Source organism: Rhinolophus sinicus, linkage group LG05 (assembly GCF_036562045.2).
Source record: "Rhinolophus sinicus isolate RSC01 linkage group LG05, ASM3656204v1, whole genome shotgun sequence".
Classification (NCBI taxonomy): Eukaryota; Metazoa; Chordata; class Mammalia; order Chiroptera; family Rhinolophidae; genus Rhinolophus; species Rhinolophus sinicus.
The window spans coordinates 110,473,299-110,499,850 of record NC_133755.1 but is presented as its reverse complement, the minus strand read 5'-3'; the positions used below and the strand labels follow the sequence as shown (position 1 = coordinate 110,499,850).

Here is a 26,552-nt window from a genome sequence, read left to right as displayed (position 1 = left end):
TATACACAACGGAATACTACTCTGTCATAAGAAAAGATGAAATACTGCCATTTGCAACAACATGGATGGATCTTGAGATTATTATGCTAAGTGAAATAAGTCAGACAGAAAAAGTCAAGAACCATATGGCTATACTCATATGTGGCGCATAAAACCGAAGGCAACAAAGGAACAAGACAAGTAAATAGGAAAATAAAAACTCATAGACACAGACAACAGTTTAGTGGTTACCAGAGGGTAAGGAGGGAGCGGGGGTCGGGGGTGGGGGAGTGGTAGAAGAGGGTAAAGGGCGTCAAATATACTGTGATGGAAGGAAAACTGACTCTGGGTGTGGAGCACAAAATGTGATATATAGACGATGTATTATAGAATTGTACACTTGAAACCTATGTAGTTTGTTGACCATTGTCACCCTAGTAAAATTTAATTAAAAAAAAAATCATGACTCTGTAAACACGGTACCTCATTAGTTATAATTTTGATATAAAAAGTAGTTTTTACACATGTTTAAAAGTTAGGTATGTGCAACTTTAACATTTTGAAAGAATAAAAAAATGGTAGGGTTCTATTTTTCAGAATATTGCTGACATTTAGTACAAAATACTCTTAATGTATAAAACCTGACACTTATTGTGAAAATAAAGATTAATTAGAAAGGGTATTATGCTCAGTGAAATAAGTCAGACTGAGAAAACAAATACCCTATGATCTCACTTATACATAGACTCTAGAGAACAAAATAAACAAACAACTCATAGATACAGAGAGCAAACTGATGGTTGCCAGAGGGGAGGTGGATTGGAGGACTGGGTGAAAAATGGGGGATTAAAAAATATAAATTGGTAGTTATGAAATAGTCACGAGATGTTAAGTACAGCATAGAGAATAAAGTCCATAATGTTGCAACAACTATGTGTAGTGCCAGGTAGGTACTAGGCTAATCGGGGGGATCACTGCATAAATTATATAAATGTCTAACCACTATGTTGTACATCTGAAACTAATATAAAAGAATATTGGATGTCAACTGCAACTGGAAAAAAAATAAATAATTTTTTCCAGATTAACTAGAACTGTAGCAAGTTCATTTTTAGTTGCTATATTCATAAATCAATTACCTCCATCAAAAAAGAAATACTGATGATAATTTATAGGAAATCCCAAAGGAATTGAATTTGGAGGATTCAATTCAGCTGGTTTACTAACAGCAAAGTGTTAATGTTATCACAGTTCTCTAACTTCAATATTCTGCCACCAAATAGTAAAACAAAGACAAAAGCAATTTAAACTGGCTGTGGAGAATTTTGCAGTATTCCTATATATTGTGGCATAGGAGATGACTTTAAATGAAGTAAATAATCAAAATTCTACCTATGAGAGTATGCATTTGTACACTCTCCTACTATCAGCTATTATATATATCAAATGCAAAGCGATTTCTTTATGACAGCCATTTTGTTTATAAGCAAGTACACAATCTTCCAAGATATTACTGGATTTGATTTAGGCTAAGGGTGAAGTTTTAAAATAAAATACCGCCGGGCAACAAAATATGCGATCATTACTACTTTTTGCTGGACTTAATAAAGGAAATATTTATATGTTAGCTAAGTTAGGTATTCATATCACATACACTAGTATTTTCATCTCATTTATTCACTAACTTAAGACTAAGAAGAATTCATTATTATTACATTGATCAAGGTGGAGATTGTTTTCAGAAAAGTTTCATTCATACTCATTTTCTTCCCTTTGCATTCTTACCAACACGTGCACCCATGTGCATGCGCGCACACACACACGCATCTGTAAATTGTAATTTTTCTACCTAAAATAAAAGAGCTCAGAGGAATAGGGAAAGAACTAGCAATCAAGTATTTTGCTTAAAACTCAGTTATTCTCTTTAACACAAGTAAAGACGAAATCTGGCTTCAGTTTCCTTGGACTGAAAAGGCAATTTATTGAATGACCTCTACAGGCTAAAGGGGTTTTTAATGAAATTATGACAAAGTACTTAAAAATAAATGGTAGATATATGCATTCTAATCAAAGAGAAGAAAATGATTGAAAGTGATTGCATTTTGTAGGTCTTTCCACCCTATTTTTAGCCTGAGGACCACAGAGTCCACCTGGATTCTCATTATACTGTCAGTGATCATAATGAACACAGATAACCGACCGTTGTGGGAAATGCTGTCAAAGAGACAGTGAGTCTGGCCAGCGCTACAGCAGTAGCTGAAGTCTTCACACTAAGTCTGCATAACACCAGCAGTATTTACCTAAACTTTTATTCTTTAAAGGACCTGAAAATTATCTACTTTTCAAATATACACTCATCTGAAGTCATATTAATGAAACCAAAGTTGTGATTGACAAGTTACATTTTTTTCTAATACAGTATATTATTGCATTAAAATAATAGCCCCTAAAATGATCTTACATACCACAAATGGTCCAGGCAAACATATTTAGTGAAAACAAACTACACTATATCATTTTCAACCTGATTTCTTTTTCTAGGAAAAAACTGATGAACATACTTGCATCAAGTTTAAAACACATACATTGGTGTTCAATTTAAAGCCATATGCACTATGGTACATCATTTAAACTTTAAAACATTGAACAAAGGCAGCTGAGTGGATATTTTGAACCCAACATTGCCTCAGTGTCATACTGGGGAGTCAGTGAGCTTTGGTGAAATTGTAATTTAGACCAAATGAAAGTGTACAGTGTGTATACAAAGGAGAGGCTGACTGAAGGTTCCACTAAGATCCTATCTTCCTGAGGACAGCCTCTGTAGTTTCTATAGTTGATAAGAGTTAAAAGGGACCTTTCACTCTTCCAGGGAGTGATTTCTATGCATGAGGGAGAAGAAGGGTATAATGTGGATCAATGTGACAACTCTGCTACTTGTGTTCTATAGAAACGTCATTTTTTAAGCTCTTGATTTTAATTAGATCCATTCTCTCCACCAAATCACTTCATTCCATTTCTTCTGCAATAAAGTTTCAAATTATCTCCCTATGCATTTCCTGAGTGCTGAGAAAGGTAGAGTCCCTCAGACATTATTGTATCTGACAGCAGATGGAATCATCATCAAAACGCAGAGAGCTAAGAGCACATATAAGTTCATGATTTAAATTATACTAAAATATCACCATTCCCATGAGCTCAAACTACCCAAACTTTACCTATGAATATAAAACTCTGTAATGTTCTCCGATGTTCATTTTATTATTTTTCCCATGAGAACTGGAAATGAGCTCTTCCTAGCATATAATTTCTTTGTGAAATACAGTGATTAACAACACTAGGTGAAACATTCACTTAATAAAGTTCACAACATTATAATAACAAATAATAGAAAAGAAATCATGGATTCTAACCACTTTGTCCTCCTTTGGGAAAGCATCCAAGGAAGCAGAGTAAAGAGAGAAGAAAAAGAGGAAGAGAAAAACAAAAACAAGGCATATATTAATAAACAGACTTTGAAGAAAACAATTATACGTCACTTTAAAGTGTTGAAACACGGGTATATTGAAAAGTAAATGCTTACTCTTCCCCCGAAATAATTATTGTACAATCCTTCATTGAAAATGCATATATATCGATCCTGTTTTATGTTAGATACAAAAGTTGGGCACCATTATTTCTGAAACTTTTAGAATTTAGATTATTAAATCTACATTTAAACCATTCTTCAGAAAGAAAGATTAATTCACTATCATATTTTGTATATCTTTTATTAAGAGATATTAAAATACATATAAATTGTATGAATAATTTTATCAAATTACTGTTAAAGTATTTGTAGTTACAAATTGGAAAAATCTAAGAATAGGAAATGTTTGTAATAAATAAAATTGAGAAAAGAAATATTTTTTAACCATAAATTATTCCATAAGAAATAATTATTTGTAATAACATATTATACATTTCAACATTTACAAGTCACAAGAAAAACCAACTTTACCCAACTTTTTATCTTATGTTCAAGATTAAATATTCTAAGCTGTGTTTTCTTTTCTTTTATTCTTTTGAATATTTTTTCCCATAATTGGATGGGTTTAGTAAAAATGGATGAACTACTAATACATTAGGCCTGGGTATCTGCTCCAAAGCATTATCCCCAGCTCAATTTCCTTTAAACACCTCTCCTTTTTAAAACACAACTTTCACCCTAATAATTTTAATACGTCAATAATTAACCATATTTCTGTTGCTTTGCCTCAAACACAATAGGAAGTTAAACACATTCAACCGCTATGGGCACTCAGCCAGGATTAACACTCAACCTATTCACTCTACTATTCACTGCCATCAACTTTTCAGAGTGAACTGTACCCTTACCACATGGGTTATTAAATATTTTGAATATAATTTCTAGGTCTCATCTGTGAGAATTCACTCCAAAACAGTATATTTAAGAATAATAAAGAAGGGGAAATTAACAAATAGGTCTTGTGCACTTTTTATGTTCCAGACACTATCTTAACCCAAGGTTGTTCTAGAAAGGCTTTACGGTAGCATATGAGGATTAATTAAAACAAATAACTTTTAGAAGGAAAAAAAAACCTTATATGCCATAAGTATAAAACCTAAAACAAGAAATAAATATGCATATGATAAATACCTAATTTTAATTATTTTAATTGAATTTTCATAACCACAAGAAGTAATTATTACTATCCACTTTCATAGGTAAAGAAGCTGTTGTTCAGAGAAATTAATTATTTTCCCAAGTCCACAAAGGTAGTAGTAGACTCATATTACAATATAATAATATATCTATTTCACTGAACATCTTAATTCCACTGGAAGAGATTTTAGAATACTCTACTTCCAACTCAAATACACTACAAAATAATACAATGTTGACTGAGAAGCTCATTTTAATTTTAACTGTGATTTTCCAAATTAGGAAAACATCAAGAGTGCTTAAAGCACTCTTATTGTTAAATAGAACTTTGTATTAAAACAAATTCTATATGTGATTAGATGATATGAGAAATCTGTTAAACAAACAATGGGAATTCTTTAGGTGTATGATAATCTTCTATACTACATTGCAGACCTGTATCAAAGAAAACTCACACAGACATCCCTATAAATAATTCAACTGTACTAACATTGGGGATAGAATTAAGTACATTAAAATGTGTTCCAAACTAAATATTTATCAGAATTAATCTAGTGTTTCATAAATTATAATATTGAATATTTTACATTAACACTTTAGTGCCTCAAAAATTAATTATATTTAAAGCACTGGTATAGTGAAAGAGTAGCTCTTATTTTGCTTACTAGCACTGAACCGTGCGTGTATAAATAGACTCTATATAATCACTTTGTTCCCAACCGTGGAATTTATGTAGCTACTCCATACTTCTACTTCTTTTAGACAGGTGGCTTTCAAGTCATTTCACCTGGGACTCAACACTTTACACTCATGTGTGTATATAACAAACAAAATTCATACAAAATGCTGAGCCTAACTACACAGATATTTCCTATCTTGTTCTAAACCAAGGAAACTGTATCAAGTGAGACTACATCTCAAAGAGAAGAAAGTAAGTGCATAAACCTCCATATTAAAAAAATAAAAAAGTATTTTAACATGTTCTAAATATATGAATAATTCCCAGAAGATAAATTTAGCACTACATTCCTTTAACACAACCGTCAGTGTGAAATTACTCTCACTGAGGCTGATCCTGGTTTTATATATTATTATCCTGGATTAAATTCAATGCCGCACAGTTCACCTTGAATTTTACCTTCCTTCCATCCAAAACAAATGCTGTAGAAACTAGATTTTGTTTTGTTTTTCTACAAGAATTGGCCATAACAACTTTCAAGAGTTTTACAACTCATGATTCTAAATCCACAGTTACTACACTCTTCCAAAAATAAATTTACTCCTACAGGTAATCTATTGGTTTTGAATGGGAATCATTTATTAAAATACACACATCTACAAAGTATGTTTTTATGAATTCTTTTCATCACTGCTCCACTACTATGAATCTTATGAAAAACAAAAGCACAAAATGGGTGAGGAGCACCTTAATGTGTACATTTAGGCCTGTGTCTGCTTTCGAAGCCACTTGTGTTGTTTCTGCCTGGGAAGCACACGGGTTTGCACGCGCATGCAGAATTTCGCTCACGCTCACGCGGTACTCACGTTGTTCGATCGCAGGGACACGCGGCCTCCGCAGCGGGCGCAGAATTTGGTGCGGCAATAGGAGCAGAGATGGCCACACCCATCAGCAAACTTGGTTTTATGGCAGATTCCGCAAGTCGGGGCATCGTCTTTGTGCTCGCCTTGGTAACGCCGTGCTTCTTCCCCTATTTTTCTCACTTGTTCTTTATAACTTTCAAATTGTTGATGCAATCTCCTGGCAAAAGAGAAAAATGGTAGCAGATTATTTGATGGGAGACAAAAACAATGTTTTGTCTAACAGGATAAAAGTACAGCTATTTGAACTAAGGCAACACATACAAAGAAACTTGCCCCACTAATTTTACCTCCAAAGGTAAGAAATGTATTCACATGCATTCTATTAGTCCTAATTTTGCTTACTTGCACTGGACCATGTGTAAGTAGACTCTATATGATCACTGTTTGTTCCCAACAGTGGAATTTATGTATCTACTCCATCCCTCTACCTCTTTTAGACAGGTGTCTTTCAAAGCATTTCAACTGGGACTCAGTACTTTACACTCGTACACAACTGAAACAAAATTTATATAAGATACTTAGCCTGACTACATAGGATGTACTCTGATATTTCCTGTCTTATTCTAAGTTCAATACTATACAATTTCTAAAAAGTTTGTCTCAGTAAATTAATTTTATGATTCACTATTTAAACATGATACATACTTGGAAAAAGACTACATTGCTAGGCAATCTGTCTTCCATAAAATCTTCCTTAAGCCCCATTCCTGGACACCATTTATTTTGTATCAACTATTTCATACAGTATACAGAATGTTCACTTATATGTTATATTTGAGTTTGCTAGTTCTTCTGAGTCACATTAAAAGTTCTAAACCACACCTTGCAAATTCTCAGATTTTTACATACCCCACTTTTGCTTGACCTATCCCAGGTTATAGGTATAAGGGTTGCTACTACTCTTTATTGATAAATACTGGTGGTAGGGCAACCAAAGCTGTTGAGGCAAACCACATCCCGTAAGAATATTCACATTTAATATGATTCAAGTCTCCTCCCCTCCTCATTAGTCCAAATCCCTCAATCCTAAATTGTTACAGATATAAACCATTTACTGTTCTGTAGAGAACATTAGGACATCCAGTGAATCCCCAGTGAAAGGATGCCTTAGTTTTGTAAATAAGAATTGAGAAAGTCGTCCTAGGCCAAGCCAACAGTCATTGGTTGTTACAACAAAAGAGAAACTCCTAGAAAGTGGCTAATTAAATGTATCTGTGTATTTGAGCTTGTTTGCTAGATGTGAGTGTTCCCTAGGACACAGGGTACACACAAGCTGTTGTCAATTCAGGCAGTTAGCTGGATTCTCCACATCTAGGGTAACTGTTGGGAACTGGTACTCTCTGGAAACAATCAATTAAGGCCAAATACTGGGACTTCATTAAGTTTTCCTTTTAACATACTTTGAGAAGTTTAATGATTACTTTTAAAATTCTGAAATCCTTTTCCTGCTTATCCAATTTACACTTTTTTCCCTATTTGATTACCATAATTAAAGCACACCTACTTGCACTATCACATAAAGTAGTTTAAATTGAAACCCTTTCCAATTTAAAGGTCAGCTAATTTCAGTTCATAGAAGGATATAGTGATATTCTATTTAATAAATGAAGAATAGCTGATCAATTTATTAAAGTTATTTGATACATTAAATTTCTTGTAATTTAAATACCATTAATCTAGGATCAAGTTGACAGAAAAGAACTGGGGCTATTTATTATTTCAAAAGCAACCACACAAAACAGCATTGTAAATCTTAAAGCTTCTATTAAGGAAAATAATTATTAAGGAGTGGGAGTAAGGAAATATCTCGAATCAAACAAACAGAAATAAACTCTAAGCATAGAAGGAATCCATGAATAAATATTTACTGTGAGAACCACTAAATCAAATCTACTTAAGTAAATATAAATGAGAAGGAAAAAGCTAGGCTAAGGAAAAAGCTTCCCTATAAACTTATTTTGTAATATACAACATGATTAATATGATGTTGGCAAACTTTAAGGTAAAAGGCCAGATTGTAAATATTTTGGAACTTCAGGGCCATATAATCTATGTTTCAACTACTCAACTCTACTGTTGTAGTATGAATGTAGTATAGATAATATGTATAATAATAAATATGGCTATGTTCTTGTCACGCGGGGCGGCCTGCGGGGTCTCTGCTCCCGCTCCCCACATAAGAACGCAGGATGTGGCTAGTCCAAAAAGGAACACCCACGGAGCCATAGGTAGGGGAGTCATACCACTATAGTCTCACTGGAGGCTGGATTCACACGACGTGTGACCTGCTGTTCTCTTTTCTGCCAACCGACAGACTCTCTCCTCAACTCTACTCCCCAGCGCAGCCGCGGCAGTTATATTAGTGGCCGATGGCTCAAGGATTACAGCTCACGGCCATCTACTACCCGAGCCAGCACCCTACCACGTGAGGCCGAGAGCCTGGAAACTGCTCTCTGCGGCTCTGTCCCCACAGTTTCAATAAAACTTTATTACCAAAACAGATGGCAGACCAGATTTTGGTCTGTGGATCAAATGATAACTCCTGATTTAGTAAGATATAATGATTTGAAAATCAAAGTCTCCTTTTGTTTTGTTTTTTTAATTTAAACATAAAGGACTTTTATCCATCCCATAGGGCCCAATCCAAAAAAAGGATATCTATTTCAGGAAAACTTTTCTACAATATACACGTGCAAGGCACTGATCCCTGAGAAGAAACCTTTATTCTACTGCACTCTCATAGTATTTTGTCATGCAGGGTCTCTAGTCCCGCTCCCCACACAAGAACACAGGATATGGTGAGGACAAAAAGTAACACCCACGGAGCCATAGATGGGGGGGTCATACCACTATATTCTCACTGGCAGCTGGGTTGGAGATGCAGGAAGCAGGAGCCACACAATCCGCAACCCACTCTCCGCCTCTCTGCCAACCAACTAACCAACCCCTTGCTAACTACAATCCGCCCTTGCTAGCTCAGCCACGGCAGTCATATCAGAGGCTAATTGGCTAACTCATTACAGCTGATGGCCAACTAGTCACAGCTGATGGCCATCTACTACCAGAGCCAGCACCTTTCCATGTGAAGCCGAGAGCCTGGAAACTGCTCTCTGAGACTCTGTCCCCACATATTTCGTTTGGTCATCCATAGGCTACTTTTTGTTTCTGTTTTATTTTACCATATAGTATTGTATTACTATTTCTGTAAATGACTCCTCTCTACTACTAAACAGTAAATACCAGTAAATACAAGTAGAAAAGCACAGGTTAACAAAATAGTAAAGACATATACCTTCTCAACAATAGCCAATACATATTTGCTGAATAAAAAGCCATATATATATATTTTTTCCTGATTCCATTTTGAGAAAATAAATAAATAAATACATTTACATACTGAGGACTAAATATCATGAAAAATTCTACTGCTGCAACATGCTGAAAAAAATACTTAAAAAAATAACTTTAAAATTGTGTTTGAGCTGGAGGAAAAGTATGGAGATCCTCACAAGAGAAAAATGAAATAGGAGCAGTAATTCAGAGAGATAACATAACACTGAAGTTAACAGCTGCTGTAATCACATATACTGAGGCTCTGAGACCAAGAACATGTTTGAACCTTTGTAAAATTTTAGTTAGGTAGCCAACAAAAGTAACTGAAACAGAGTACATAATACCCAGACGAGTTGAGGGAAAAACATGGAATGAGAAAAAAAAATTCCAAAGAAGATAAGACTTGAAACAAACAGATAAACAAATAATATAGGCAAAGCAGCGCAACTAGAAATTATTATATGCGATGGTAGAAACAATCCAACACATCAGGAATCATAGTAAGTGTAATGGACTACAGCTTCATTAAAAGACAGAGATCATCACTTTAGATTTTTAAAATTTAGTTAAATGAAGTTTAGAGGAGTTATAACCAAACTGTAAAGGCACAGAATGTTTGACATAAAGGGATGAAAAAATATTCCCCAGTGAGAGATTAACAAAGTAACAAACAGGTATATTTATGGCAAAAAAACATTACTAAAGATAAAAAGGGTAACCTACTATTAAAATATTCATTGCATGTTGTATATGACAATTCTAAACTTGAATGCATACAATAACATATAATAAAGCCCCCAAAATTAATGAAACTACTACGATAGAGAAATCTACCTTCACAGCAAGATATTTTTACACAGCTCTCTCTGTAACTGACAGACCAGACAGATCAAAAACAAATGATAGAGGAAACTGGAACAACACAATCAACAAGTTTATATATGTATAGATCTGTCCAGTAGACGAAACAATGGGAAAATACATATTTTTTCCATGCAGATATGAAATTTTTCCCAATCTGGGCATCAAAAGTAGTGGAGATGTTTTATTTTTTAAGCTGAGTGGTAGGTTCATGATATTTTATTCTTCTTTATACTTTACATATGTGTTATATAGTACCCTTTTGCATGTATAAAATATTTCAAATTAAAAAGAAAAGAAACCAGTTCTATCTCATAAGATATCATTGAGTAACAATGAGTACTATAAAAGTGAAAAAAAAAATCTACAATAGAACTGACCATTTATGCCATCTAATTAATTTTAAGAAGATATGTATATGTTTATCCACATAATAACTGTAAGAATTAGATAGTATGGTTATTCTCATTTTATTGATGAGAAAACTAGTGTGTTTTTTTTTTGTCTTGGGCTTTGCTTTTACTTTCTACCTGAATATATTATTATCATTATAAATTCACGTACTTCAGATTTTATATTGAGGTCACATAAAATATGAAAATAAATAAGGATTCAACTTGGAAATAAAAGTGTTTTGGGACTCAGGAAAGTGTTAACTACCAGGCAATGTCAATTTTTGATCATGGCTAATTGATGGTACATGAACAAAAGCTGACCATGGAAAAGCAGAAGCTATGCAGATGAACTCATGCCTTGAAACTTCTACAGAGCAGAGCGATTACTCCTGCTCAATATTGTTTTATTGCACTTCGCAGATACTGTGTTTTTTACTAATTGAAGGTTTGTGACAATCTTGCATCAAGCAAGTCTATCAGTCCCATTTTTCTAACAGCTTTTGTTCACTCTGTGTCACATTTTGGTAATGCTTGCAATATTTCAAACATTTGCACCATTATTATATGTGTTATGATAATCTGTGATTAGCGGTCTTTGATGTTAGTATTGTCATTGTTTTGGGGTTCCAAGAACCGTGCCCATATAAGATAGTAAACTTAATCAATAAATGTTGTATGTGTTCTGACTGCTCCACCAACTGGCCATTCTCCCACTTCCCTCTTTCTCCTCAGGCCTCCCAATTTCCTGAAATGCAACAATATTGAAATTCAGCCAATTAATAACCCTACAATAGCTTCTAAGTTTTGTGTGTGAAAGAATAATCACACATCTCTCATTTTAAATCAAAAGCGAGAAATGATTAAGCTTAGTGAGGAAAGCATGTTGAAAGCCAAGACAAGCTGAAAGCTAGGATTGTTTTGCCAAACAGCCAAGTTGTGAATGCAGAGGAAAAGTTCTTGAAGGAAATTAAAAGTGATACTCCAATGAACGCATGAATGATAAGAAATCAACATAGCCTTATTGCTGGTATGGAGCAAATTATAGTGGTCTAAATAGAAGATCAAGCAAGCCACAACATTCCCTTAAAGCAAAGCCTAACACAGGGCAAAGCCCTAATTCTATTCAATTCTTCAAAGGCTGACAGAAGTGAAGAAGCTGCAAAAGAAAAGTTTGAAGCTTGCAGAGGTTGGTGCATGAGGTTTAAGGAAAGAAGCCATGTCTGTAAAATAAAAGTGCAAGACGAAGCAGCCAGTGCTGATGTGGAAGCTGCAACAAGTTATCCAGAAGGTCTAGCTAGGATAATTAGTGAAGGTGATTATATTAAAAAACCTACCTGCAATATAGAAGAAACAGAATGATATTGAAAAAAGGTCCCATCTAGGATTTTCATAGCTAGAGAGGAGAAGTCAATGCCTGGCTTCAAAGCTTCAAAGGACAGGCTGACTGTCTCATTAGGGGCTAATGCAGCTGGTGACTTTACATGGAAGCCAATGCTCATTTAACATTCTGAAAACTGTAGGGCCATTAAGAATTATGCTAACTGTGCTCTACAAATGGATGATAGCATGTCTATTTCCAACAAGGTTTACTGAATATTTTAAGCCCACTTTTGAGACCTACTTCCCAGAAAAAAAGACTCCTTTCAAAATATCACTGCTTATTGACAGTGCAACTGGTCACCCAAGAGCTCTGATGGAGATGTACAATGAGATTGATATTGTTTTCATGCCTGCCAACACCATGTCCAGTCTGCAGCCCATGGATCAAGGAGTAATTTCAACTTTCAAGTTTTTTGTTTTGTTTTGCTTTTTAATTTAAGAAATATATTTGGTAAGGCTATAGCTGCCACAGATAGTGATTCCTCTGATGGATCTGGGCAAAGTAAATTGAAAACCTTCTGGAAAGGATTCACCATTCTAGACACCATTAAGAATATTCATGATTTATTGAAGAGGTTAAAATATCAACATTAACAGGAGTTTGGAAAAAGTTGATTCCAACCCTCATGGATGACTTTGAGGGCTGTAAGACTTCTATGGAAGAAGTCATTGTAAGTGTGGTGAAAACAGCAAGAGAACTAGAATTAAAAGTGGAGTCTGAATAAGTGACCGAATTGCCACAGTCTAATGATAATGCTGGGTGAGGAGTTGCTTCTTATGGATGAACAATGAAAGTTGTTTCTTGGGATAGAATTTACTCTTGGAGAAGATGCTGTGAAGATTGTTGAAATGATAGCAAAGGATTTAGACTATTACATAAACTTAGTTGATAAAGCAGTGGCAGGTTTTGAGAGGACTGACTCCAATTTTGAAAGTTCTGCTGTGCATAAATACTATCAAATGGTATCAAATGCCACAAAGAAATTGTTGTAAAAGGAAGAATCAATTGATGTGGCAAACTTCATCATCATATTTTAAGACACAGCCACCCCAGCCTTCAGCAACCACCACCCTGATCCTCAGCAGCCATTAACATTGAGGCAACACCCTCCACCAGCAAAAAAGATTCTGACTTACTGAAGGCTCAGATGATAGCATTTTTTAGCAATAAAGTATTTTTAAATTAAGGTATGTACACTTTTTTAGTCATAATGGTATTGCACACTTAGTAAACTACAGTATAGTGTACACATAACTTTTATATGTACCGGGAAACCAAAAAAATTTGTGTGACTCGCTTTGTTGTGATATTTGCTTTATTACGGTGATGTGGAACCACAACCACAATATCGCTAAAGGTTATGACTGAAATAACTTCCATTAACTTTCAACTCCTCTATAGTATTTATTCCTAAACTGTCTTTTCTCAAATTGACTTCAAGCCACTATGTCCTCCTGAAAGACTCATCCTCTATTTTAATGATTTGTGAACTCAGTGTCGGTTTTCTAAGTCCCAGATGCAGCTCAGACTGCTGGGTCTCCTGGGCCGTGATAGGTGGGCAGGGAGCAACAGTTTCTTCTCCAGGAGGCCACAGCAGGAGAGTTGGTAAGACGAAGCTTCTAGATCGAGGTATGGGCATGAGGTCTCTATATTCTCATTTTCTCCATGAAACATTTTAGAGAAGAGTTCTCTTTTAGTCTCATCAAAAGTAGTAGACAAAGCTAGCCTACAGAGTAGTTCCCAAGGATGACAGCCACCAGGGGACAGTGTTTGTCTCCCAGAGGGCTGTACATAAGTGGACTGGAACAGTTCCTTACCAAGTGCCCCACCCCACAGTTCACGAGGCCATTCACACAGGCATCACTCCAAAGGCTTTAGCAGGACTTATGACCTCCTTTGCTAGCCCTGGGTGGCCCGCACCCATCTGTATCCTCTTGTCACATGTATGCAAAATTCCTTCCTGGTTTTGGCAATAGGCCGTGTTTATACTACTGGTTGGAACATCCCCAAGAGAGTACAATGAGAGAAGAAAGATCATGCTGCTTCTCAACTCAGAATTCTCTCACATCTTTAAATATGTTTCTCCATGGGCTACCTCCTCTGCTTACAGATAGGATTCCCTGAATCTGTACTGAAAGAAAAAGCCCATCGCGAGTTCCTGTCAATCAACTTCTCCAACTCATGTCCCAGTGTGCTTGCTTTTTTTTTTTTTTTTTTTCAGCAGACATTACAAAAGGAAAGAGGACGGAAGGAAGGAAAAAAAACCACACTCATTACTCCCACTTCCTCAGAATGTACCTACTCTGTAACCTTTTGCTATGCTCTACTAAACTGTCTCTTAAAATCCAACCTTAATGCCCTTTTTCCAATTTGTATTCCCTTTACATTACTCTAATATCTCACACTGTCAAGATGTTGTCCTCAGAATAAAATATGCCTTTGGAATCAGGGTACTGGTAGTGAAACCATAAATAGCATATTTATTTTTTGCATCTGATGTTTTAATGCTTTAATCCATATAAAATGTGACATTGTTCTATTATGAATAATAAATGGAAATACATATTTTATTATATGTATTACAGTAAATGCAGTACTGCAAATGTAAAATCTTTTTGTGAAATTTATTTGTACATTTCAATTTTAGAATTAACAATATATTATTATTGATTTGCTAGGTTGACAAAATATATGAGCATAAATTGCAGATTTAAATTATCTACATAGAAAATGGAGAGTGCTATAAAATATGAATGCTATCAAAAGGAAATCATTGATACAGAAACCTTGGTTTTCTCCCTGGATGTTTTCCATTGTTTCATTGTAATAATCATTGCACTATTTTAATATCTGCTCACTCAATTCAAGCAACTCCAAGATGCCAGTTGTAAACAAGTTGTTTGGGTGATTAATGGCATATATTTGAAAGGAATAAAAATGAATGCCTAAAAAGTTAAATAGCATTCTTTAAGTGTCTACAAAACTAAACATCATCCTATAAATGCAAAATCAGTATTTTAAACAGAAAAAATTTAATGACATTCTTACCACATAATAAGTATTTGTTTATCACTTACTATAAATAAAGCACACAGAAAGATACTAAGTGGCTGGTAATAGTGGAATGCAGAGAAATCTTTGTAATTGGCACAGCACCTCACTTATTTCTATTTTGTGTTTTTCCTTTCTCCATCTCCAAAGTGTTCAGAAGCAAGAAGACAATTCCACCTTTCTGTCTAGCCAAACTTTCGTAAATCTAAGCTAGATTTTACAGGAGGAGGAGGGGATGGGATCTAGTGCTTTGGAGTTTCAAAAGTTAAATGGCAGGTCCTGAAGGAAGGTGAGGTTTTTCCCTAAGATGAAGAGACGGGCAGAGACCAAAGTTGTTTTCACAGAACACCCTAAAATGGAGAACATAATAAGAATGACTTATGTTTTCCTTCCCCACCGTGGCACAGAACACATAGAACAGAGCACCAGTGAGGGCCCATGAAGTCAGTGACATGAAGAGTAAAACCAGGAGAGTTCTGACAATGTTCGATTGATTACGAGCTTCCAAAATAACTGAACGATGTTCAGGAGATGGCCCTGATAATAACTGAAATAAACAGTTTGCTAGCCTAAGAGATTGGAGACTTAACTTTTAAAAATTTTGACATCACACTCTATTGTCAAAAAAATTCACACTAACCTCAACTCTAAAATACAGTTCTTGACTCCAAGGAATGGACAGTCTACTTAGGAAGTAAGTTATATGTAAATGTTAAGTTATGGTTTATGGCAATGTAGAACAAGTGACAAAGAACAGAAGTTGTTCAGTAGAGAATAATAATTCTACGTAAAATGATTAGGCAGATTTCTTTGGCTTAGTTGGTCAAAAACATTTTCCTGGATAATTTAGAACTTGGACTATTCCCTGAAATAATAAAAATATGGCACATATTAGTGTTAATAGAAGTACTAAAACAAATAAATAGGAAAGTATGCTCAGATAATAATAAAATAATTGTGAATGTTCCCAAACTTCTCAGAAATATAGGTAATATTAAATTACCTTTTAAAGTCTGTGCATATCAGCAAATAAGCATCCGGTTTATATGTTCTAATGAATGACAGCCCAATAATCATACATAAATGACTGTGAATTGAAAACATATATGCAGTTAAAAAATGCTTTCTTGGGACCAAAATACAATTGTCCCCTTTTTAGTGAAACTTTCTCTTCAATTCTACTCTGCAATATAGAAGAGCAGTAAAATTCCACTACACTTCAGTGATGATTTTTTTTTTAATGATAATTGGAAATACCAGTTTCTAGTATCAGAGTTGAGTTGAAAGAAAATACGCATCATAGTCTTTTAAGTAAACATTTTAAGTGATGGAATCTGGCACTACAAAATTGTTGGAACTCGGATAAAAGCAGAGTCTTGGCTCGATCTCCAGGAAGGACCCCTAAAACAAAAGCACAAAACCAGCTACTCAAAGTTCCTCAATCAGAAGCTGGAGAATCAGAAAGCTACTGTCCAAATGGCTGATGCTAGAAACCCACCACCTCAGCTGACTTGCTCTGATCTGGAAGCCACGCCTAAAGCCACTCTGGGCCTATTAGAGAGACCAGCAAAACTGATACCAGTGTGCTGTTGTGGCCCTCCATTTAATTCAGTTTCAATTCAAGTCTCATGGAAATGCATCTAACTGTTGGACCCTAAATGACATCAAGGATTCTAACTGCAAGGGAGTGCGTGCAATTTAGTTTTCAGATTTCTGGTTACGCCCTAGAAGGATTCTGAAACAGATGTTGTGAGAGTTGGTTTTCCGCATTAGCTACAACCCATTGATTTATGTTAAATTTCTTAATTCCACTGTACCTGAGGTGAACAATACCTGAGTCTAGAATTTCCCATACATATATTCTCTCTGTCTGGGGAGAGATCCCTACCATAAAGTTAAATTTGAAAATGAAGGCATTTTTTTTCATACATCTTTCATCTCCCTTGATAAAAATAATATTCATCGCAAAACTAAATTTTAATCAGAAATAATTGTGGTAATGCCTGTATGAAAATATGCTGATATTTAGAAAAAATATGATGTTATATATTTTAATATGATATCCACCACTGTTTAAAAATTAAAATTTTATTAATCATGGATGTGTATGTATTAGTAGTTTTAGGTTTTAAAATAATCATAGTAAGAGTTAGGAGAGAGGGATGAATAGATGGAACACAAAGGATTTCTAGGACAGTGAAGCTATTCTGTATGATACAGTAAAGGTAGATACATGTCATTGTACATTTGTCCAAACCCATAGAATGCATAACACCAAGAGTGAACCCTAAAATAAACTATGTACTCTGGGTGATAATGATGTGTCAGTGTAGGCTCATCAATTGTAACCAATGTGCCACTCTGGTGGGGAATGCTGATAATGGGGGGAGGCTATGCATGTGTGGGGGCAAGGGCTATATGGAAAATTTTTACATCTTCCTCACAATTTTGCTGTGAAACTAAAACTGCTCTAAAAAATAAAGCCTATTGAAAAAAAAGGTTTACCCTCAAAACAAGTTATAACATGTATTATATAGAGAATATATGCACATTGTAAACATTTCAGCCTAAGACATTTCTCATAGATATTATTGAGTAATTTTTAGAAATTACTACAGTTGAAAAAATTATTTTTCAGTTTGTGTCCTAAACTATATTTAGACTTAAATTTAAAAGTACACTTTTTACTTACTGTAAATGTCCAGCAGGTGGCACTGAAGATTTTTATTTTTTAGGTTTAATTCAGAGTTATTTTAAACTATTTTTCTTTAAAACATCTAATGTGTTAAAGAAAATTAGTACAATCAGCAGGGGGTGTAACTTATTAGAAAAAAAATGTGTTTTCAGAAGTGGCTGAAAAAGGACAAGAGAGAAATTTATAAAGTGCTGCAATTTCTGCTCTTTTGGGGAGGACCCTCATTCCACATTCCCTTTAAAATATATGCGAGAGGTTTTGTTGTGTATTTTTCTTTCTTTGTTTTTTGTCCTCCATTTAGCACTGTTAAAAAATATAGTTCAGCCAATCAGCATCCCACAGTGTTCTGAAAGCCCTGAGAGATGACACTTAGGAAAAATAAGAGCATAACTGATGATTAGCTATTAGTGTTTTTATAGTCTGTTACTTCAGTCAAGCATTTATTTTTAATTCTGTTTTCAATTTACCATAGGAGGCCACTCCTGAGTAAGCGTTAAATGAAGACATCTCAGGACACAGAGCTCCACAAGCAGACATTTAAATTTTTGCTCCTCTTCACCTCCCAAGAAACACCTTCATTGTGCTCCTGAATATGGAGAGGTATGTGCAGAAACTTTGAGGTGTAGAAATACTGTTTCCAGATTGTGGAACAATATCACTGCTGTATAATATTTGAGATATACCAGAGGTCTAAAACTGAAAATCTGGCATGAGCGGGAGTCCTTTTAATAGTCTGGCAAACAGGTTATCTCACTCATAGTACTTTCAAGAGAAGAAAATCAAGTGAAAGGAAGAAAAAGCATAAAGAAGTATGTTAACTTGGAACGGAATTTTAGAAAGTTGTGAAGTTAATTTTTAAGAAAATAATCTAATAACTAATGCTGGTGCCATCTATATGATAAGGAATTCATTAACATTAAATAGATCTAATTCCACTTGAACTTTTACAAAATACATCATTTGATCCTTCTAATGTATCTAATACATAAAGGGCACACTCCATGCATTGGCAATGTAGAAGAAGGCAGTGTCTACACATATGATCCAGCCAGTGTTCAGGAATTAGTCCATGCCTGCATTTTCTGGAATGCACAGCAAACTTCAAACCCTGCCTTTGCTACATTATTGACTATTTTCACCAGACTAATTAGGTTTTATTACTACAGGGAGATGAAAAAAAAAAAATTAACCAACTTCACGCTACCACCAAATGTTTTTTGGAAATGATTAAATATAATAGATTAGGCACAAGCCTTAGGTTGGCCTATTCAGGATCAAATGTAGTTCTTTTTCTTAGCTTCATGACCATAAGGAAATTATTTAACCTCTCTACTCCTCAGTGTCCTCATTTATGAAATGGTGATAATAGCAGCTTCATAAGATTGTTGGGTTAATTGAGATAATCAATGTAAAGTGCTTAGCACAGTGTCTAGCACATGGTAAGAGCTCAATAAATGTGAGCTATTATTGTTATATAGAGACATAGATAATACATGAGGGAAGAAAGTACTTTGCTTTTAAGTTTCTGAATATACTTAGCTGATAAGTTTGGGAAGGAGCTATGACTGGCAGGATTTCCTGGCATATAGGTATCAGTATGAGTGACTGGGATCATCTATCAATACACTACTAAGGAGGGTCAAAAGGTCATCTTATAAGATGCAAATCAGAGAGAAAGGTGAGTCCACCAGTATAATTTGTTTTGTGAAAGTCCAGGATACAACCACTGTAGGGGGATGTACATAATTTTGTCTGAAAATGTATTCAGCATTTTTTAAGGTGGTTGCTAATTCACATACACACACACACATACACACACACACAAAATAAATAAATAAACACAAAGTAGATTCTAAAATCTAAACTAAAATAAAAGTAGTATTATCATTAGGGTATTTTAAACTGAAAAATGTAATTGCCTAAATTATAAGTATTTCCAATCCTCTGAAACAGTGGATCAATGAATGACATAGAAAAAACTTCCACCTTGTCAAAAAGCTGCGTTCACTTTCACTTTGACTATCTGATACATGTATGCACATTGAATATATCCTAATTAGTGAGTTAACCACATTTTACTTCTCGTTCATTTGAATGAATAAACATTATCAGGGATGTAGTGGCTAAGGTGGCTTTCAGTGTAACTTGAATAAAGAATCATTACCTTACATTTCTAATATTTGGTAAAAATTATTTCTTTAGAATGTCAATGATGCCATAAAGCTCTGTGAACTTCTTTGTTTCCTAGAAATCACAGAGCCATTGGGAATAAATGAGATGTTCAATGTCCCCTAACTTCCAGACATCTAATGATTCTGTCTCCATGGACAAATTCTTCCGTTGGTCAACCTTAGTCCTTACCCATTCCAGCTAACAGGTTCTCTATCAGGTCTCCTATAACATTTCTGTCTTATCTAGTCACAGGTTCTGTATCACCTACTTATCTCTAGAGAGGGGGTAATGAAGATACGTCAACCCTACTTGTAGAAGGGTAATATATTACCTGTGTATTGTCCCAGGGAAGTGAATGCACCATATTTCTTTGGTTTTGGATTCAGTCCACGTGTGTATTAATACTTGAGACAACAGCAGAGACCAGGGGTCCTGAGACCAAATTTCCTGGGTTTGAATCTTTCCTGGGCTCTTCCTCTTATTAATTTTGTATACTGGCAAGTTATTGAATGCTCTAAGACCCCTCTTCTTCATCTGTAAAATGCAGATGATAAATCCTACCTACTCACTCGGTTGTTTTGAGGATTAAAACAGCTAATATCTATAAAGTACTTAGGGAGTTGTTGGACAATTAGTAAGTACTCCATAAAATATTAACCATTTTTATAATGTACAGAGAAAATAGTGAACAAAATCAGATAAAGGACCTGTTTGTGTTCTGTGACATCTAATATTATATAATAGATTGTAAAATGTCAGTAGGATCTAGAAGTATGAAATAAGCTATCCAGGCTGAGTTCAGATTTTTAACACCAGTAAATATCCTATTTTTAAAGCTTAAATTGAATATCTGAGGAATAAGAAATTTATTCCAAAAAGGCTTCCTCTTCTACATTTTTTAAAAGCAGAGAAATACAAGCTTCCTGGGTTTCACTTGTATAGTATACTGAATTAGTCAGCCATCATTAGGTACAGTATTTTCTAAGCCATTCTGGAGTGCATTTCAAGACAAGTGACAAGATGTAATTTCCTTCCCATTATATTTGCTAATGGTGACATCTGTTTTCATCCTTTAATTAAAATACATCATTAATATGCATTTAAGACCTAACTATGATCTAAATAATATAACAGGTGGTGTAAATAACTTCAGCTCTTTTACACTCATGAAAGGGAGATCATAAAGCAGATAATTCAAATGTTTTTGCAAATGTACAAGTTAAAATTCCAGAGAATATCAGAAGAATTTTTTATTTATACAAATGTATATGTACTCTATATCTCTCATGTGTGAGCCGGAACCCTAACCACTATTTAACCAACTCCAGACAACTCTGCTACCTTCACCAGCTACTGTCTGGGAATAATCAAGTCTATTTTTAAAACTTAACATCTTATGTTATATTTAGATACTAAAAATGTGTCATAATCAACTTTCACTAATCACTGTGCACTCAAAGCTAGAAATAGTCTATTTTACATTTCATAATATTGCATTATCTATGAGAATAATATAAAGGCACTTTAGAACAATATAGAGGCACTTTAAATTTCAACTGCATTTAATTCAATAGAATATGTGTACCAGAACTCTGGACAGAAAATATGGCAGTTTTTGTTACTGTAATAATCCCATCAAATTGAGCATGATCTAATTGTACCTCAACAATCTGATCAATTTTATACCAATCAGTCAAAAAGAGAACACTTCGCTCTGCTTCCCTTATGAGCAACATACAATTTTATACTTCCTTTTTTTGGGGGGGAGGGGGCTTATTTCTCTTGAGTATTTGGTGAGTCTCCTCTGATAAATCATCTTAACCTTAAAACCTGAGTCCCATCCTCTCTTACCCAACTCAGTGACCCCTTCATCAGGCCCCACAGAATATGTCATCAGTAAATACATAGTTGAATTGAACTGGAAGCTATTCAGTAGAGTGGCCCAGGAAAGACACCTTGTCATCCTAAAGAGGAATCTACCCCTTTCTGTTTAAGTTGTATTGTCCTTTGCTCCTTTGAGGGTTAAACCAGGTAGCATAATTGAAAAGACTGTAGCTATGCAGAACAAAATTCCTATTTTACCATCATCTGTGGACTTTGAATGCTAAGTAATATTATTACTACTGACTTTCTGCTTTTAAAGCAGACATGGGGAAGTCAGGGAAAGCTCGACTGAGATAGCAAAGTCTGAGTAAAGACTTAAAGGAGATGAGGAAGCCGGTCATGAAGAATGGATGTGACAGAAGGGACAGCAAGGGTGCAGGCCCAAGGTGGGAGCCTGTCCTGTGAGTCTAAGGAGAAGCCAGCTGGATGGTGTGTCTGAAGAGGACTGAGCCAGGGGCGAGGAGGGATTGGGGTGGGGGCAGTTATGTAAGTTTCTTGGGTCATGGTAATTTGGCTGTTACTCTGGGTGAATGGGAAGCCACTGGAAAAGTTTGAATGGAAGGATCAGATGACCAGGCTTATATTTGCATAGGATCCCCGAGGCTCTTATGTTTGTAATAGGAGAGGGCAGGGATGAAAGCAGAGACACCAGACAGGAGGCCTTGCAAAAATCCAAGTTAGAGATGATAGAAGTTTGGACCAGAGCTCCTATGGTGGAGGTGGTGGGAAGCGCTCAGATGCTTCCTTCTTCTATCTTGCTTTAAATCTTCCCAGAACCTGTGCAGGTAGGCATATTTTTATTTTCATGACCATAGCATAGTTTTCATTTTTTAAAACTGATTCTCAGGATGCATTTTCTATTTTATACTGTACGTCTGTTCTCACCATCAAAGATGATTACTGCCGAATCACACCAAGTGAAGAATATTCAGCTTTCTCAGGCTGAGTGACACCAAAGAAAATTGTCTCTGAAGGAATTACCACATATTCAGGAGATACAGAAGTACAATGATACATTATCTCATAGTTAAAAATATCCAAACTTATCTCATGCATGTTGGCATCACGGATAGAGTAACCACCTAGCATTTACCCAACTTCTGAAAACTGGCAATTACTGAAGCGTCAAGATAGACCTGAATTGATATATTAAATTGCTTTAAAATGACCAGAAATTTCATTTATTTTATATGCTCTATTAATAATGCATAAGCAATGTGAATACACAGTAATCTTGTGTATGAAAAGCGTGTGTTAATAGTGTTCCCTCAGCCTTTTTTTCATTTCTTCTTGCTCCAATGCTAAGCCCCAATGGTCACAACTTTTGTGTCTATGGCACGAATGAAAGTAGAGATCATATTAAATGGTTATTAGAATACAGGCTCTGTGAGGGAACAAAAACAGCTCTAATTTTTAAAATAAAATATTTCTGTTTGTGTTTGTCATAGAATCCATCTTCCCTGAGGTAATTATAGAAACCTAAACTATGGTATTCTGATAAAGCTAATTTCCTAAAACACATTAAAGTGCTTCTGTGTGTGTGTGTGTGTGTGTGTATTAAACTTTGTTAGATGATCCAGGATATTGCAGAGGCTCAAGGTCTTTATTTTAATAAGAGTTCTCATTGTGCAATGCTATAAATACAGATATAGAAGGAAGGAATGGGAAATGGGTTCCTATGTGAAGGAAATGCTTCTTTGAATAATTCCTTATATTAGGTTGGTTGTTGTTTGTTTATTTTGTATTGTTTTGATTCTTCTAAGTCTAGAAGAAAGCTTCTAATTTATGGAGGGTCTTAGTAAATAGGTAGTAGACTCCAGAAAGGCCCTTTAGAGCAACCTGTCTGTACTCTTTATACATGCACTAGGGAATCTAAACAAATTCCTTTGGCCCATCACATAAGGAAAGACAAGGTCTCATATGGTGGTACCAGTGAAGTGACAGGGACCTTGCATAGGGAACTCTGGGCATGGCTTCTGCCCCCAGCACCAGTTTTGTAAGGGCAGGCATCCTAGCCAACATAACAAGAAAGATTTTCATAGTAAAAGGGCAATCAGCTAGAGAGACGATACATGAGCTACTAGAGCACGGGCCTGGGAAGAAAGAGAGAGAAATAAAGAAGTCTCAGTGTGACTACAGGCAAAGAGAGAGGTAACATTTCATATTAATTACTCACATCTAAGACCTGGTGTGTACAGTATGTCTCCTGCCTAAAAATAATTTAAACAGCCTGGCTAGGAGCACCGTTAATTTGTCTCTGTGCACATCCTGCTGTTCACCTTTCTCCAGAATCTGTGTAAAAAGACACTTTAAAGTCTACTTTAAACACACCACTCCAGCTTCACGAAGTGACCAGATTGCATACTCTTGGTTTAAGGATACATGAGTTATAGTTTCTAAAATATTTTTTTTAGCTTTGAATGCCCTCATAGTAAACAGGAGCACAAAGGCATGAGGAAAAGGTGTTTTATAAATTCCAGAAAACTTTGCTATTACCTAAGGGGAAGCCATCCTCTCCCCTTCACTCCGGAGTTAATGAAGGCTGGGATTAGTGTTCCATCCAAAGTCCGGTCAGCATGGCCGGAGAAGGGCACGGCCACCAGATAAAACAGGATTTGAACAACAGCTCTGCCAGCCACATGCTGGGTGATCATGAACAAGAGATTTAGTCTGTCTCCATTTTATCCTCCTCATCTGTAAATTGTGGATAATGATCGTTTCCTCTTAGGATTGCGGAGATTATCTAGTGCAATACCTGATACAGAGTTGACTCTCAGTAAATCTCATTTCTCTTTCACCCCTTTCCCCTTTCACAACAGTATGGTGGGCTCCCTGTTCTGTGCTCCCACCCAGAAGGGTAGGAGGCTGTAATGGAAAGACCACTGAAGTAAGAAAACCTAGACCTGAGTCCTCACACACTCACATACTGGGGGCCTTCAGACAGAGCCCTTAGTATCTCAGAGGACCAGGCTTCTTTTTCTCTACAGGAGTCCTAAACTTTGTCATCATTCTTTGATTCGTAAATTTAACAAATAATGATCGAGCATGTACGACATTCCAGGTGCTGTTGGAGTGATATACACATGAACACAGCTAAGTGTCTGTTCACAGGAACCTTGCATTCAACTAAGGGAGGCAGGTGTTAAAACACATTAACAAAAGAACATATACTAGAATAACATCAGGTAGGGCTGTGGTCTATGATGACTAATAGAAGAGCAGAGAGTCACGGGCAGGATTGGGGCATGGTTACACAGATAGGATGGTCAGGAAAGACTGAGTGGGGAGCAGAGCCCTTAGGATGTAGAGAAATGCGCCTGCCTGTCTAAGGAAGCAGATTCCAGGCAGAGGAAGGAGGGAGTGCAAAGGCCTAGCAAGAAAGTTGGCTTAGGGGAGCTGGCCAGAGTAGGGGAGTGACTGGAGACAGGGTCACAGTCAAATGACGTGAGGAAGGCCTTCAGAATCATTGAGAGGACTTTCAATTTTCTCCTAAGTTGGATGAGAAGTCACTCTAGGGCTTTGAGTAACAAGCTGATATGATGCAGCTGAGAATTGAAAGGATCCCTGTTTATTGTGTGGAGAACAGACCACAAGCAAGGAAGTCCAGGAGAGAGGGAAGCTACATCGTTCTTTCATAAGATGCTTGTGGTGAGAGTGGTAAAGCAAAGTCAAACTGAGCATTTTTTAAGGACATTATACCAGTGTAAACTATCATTTAAGTCTGTGGAGTTTACTTTGTCTTTAACAACTCACTAGCTCTGTAACATTAAGCAAAGTACTTAACCTCCTTGAACCTTGAGTGTTAGGGAAAATGTTTCTGTCTTCCTCAAATTCACATGTTGAATTGAAGCCTCATCCACCAGTGTGATGGTATTTGGAGCCCAGGTCTTTGGGAGGTAATTAGGTTTTCTTGAGGTCACAAGGACTCTCATGGTGGATTACTGTTCTCAACAGAAAAGGAAGAGCTCGATCAGAGCTTGAGGTCTCTCTGCCATGTGAGGACACACCTGCAAGGCAGGAGTAGAGCCCCTGCAGATGAACCAAATCCCAAGCACCTTTATCTTGGACTTCTGGCTCCAGAACTGTGAGAGATACATTCCTTACGCCACCCAGACTGTGGTATTTTGTTCTGGCAGCCAGAGCTGGCTAATGCATTGAGTTCCCTCAATTACAAAAATGAGAGCAATAACATTGTCTGCTCCATAGTATTGTGAGACCTAAATGAGATATGCTAGGTAAGCTTAGCACAGCGCCTGGCACATATTAAAGTACTTAATAAATATCAGCAAGGATACATGTAATTTAAAAATAATAATGATTAATATAAGGGTCAATCCCTAGGAATAGTAATTTTGAAACCTAAAGTTTGCCAGTGAATATTTAATATTATAAGAAAAATGGGTCAGAGATAATTACACATGAACGAACAGGTCACATATTCACAAGAAACTTAGGTGAGTGATTATAAAGCTTCATCTGCAGTTATGTCACAACATTTGAGCATAAGCAAAACTAATTCTAGTTTTCAAATCACTT

At 35.8% G+C, this 26,552-nt stretch overlaps 1 protein-coding gene across 30 annotated transcripts in view; it reads right to left on the bottom strand.

Annotated features, from left to right (window-relative positions):
* Positions 1 to 26,552, bottom strand: part of RIMS1 (regulating synaptic membrane exocytosis 1) — a 446,831-nt gene that overhangs the window by 240,129 nt on the left and 180,150 nt on the right. For all 30 annotated transcript variants that reach the window (XM_019749294.2, XM_019749282.2, XM_019749278.2 and 27 more), the window contains 2 exons: positions 6,188 to 6,401; positions 3,390 to 3,401 (listed from right to left, as the gene is read on the bottom strand). In XM_019749294.2, the coding sequence (XP_019604853.2) occupies positions 3,390 to 3,401; positions 6,188 to 6,401 (226 nt within the window). The remainder of the gene's footprint in view (positions 1 to 3,389; positions 3,402 to 6,187; positions 6,402 to 26,552) is intronic.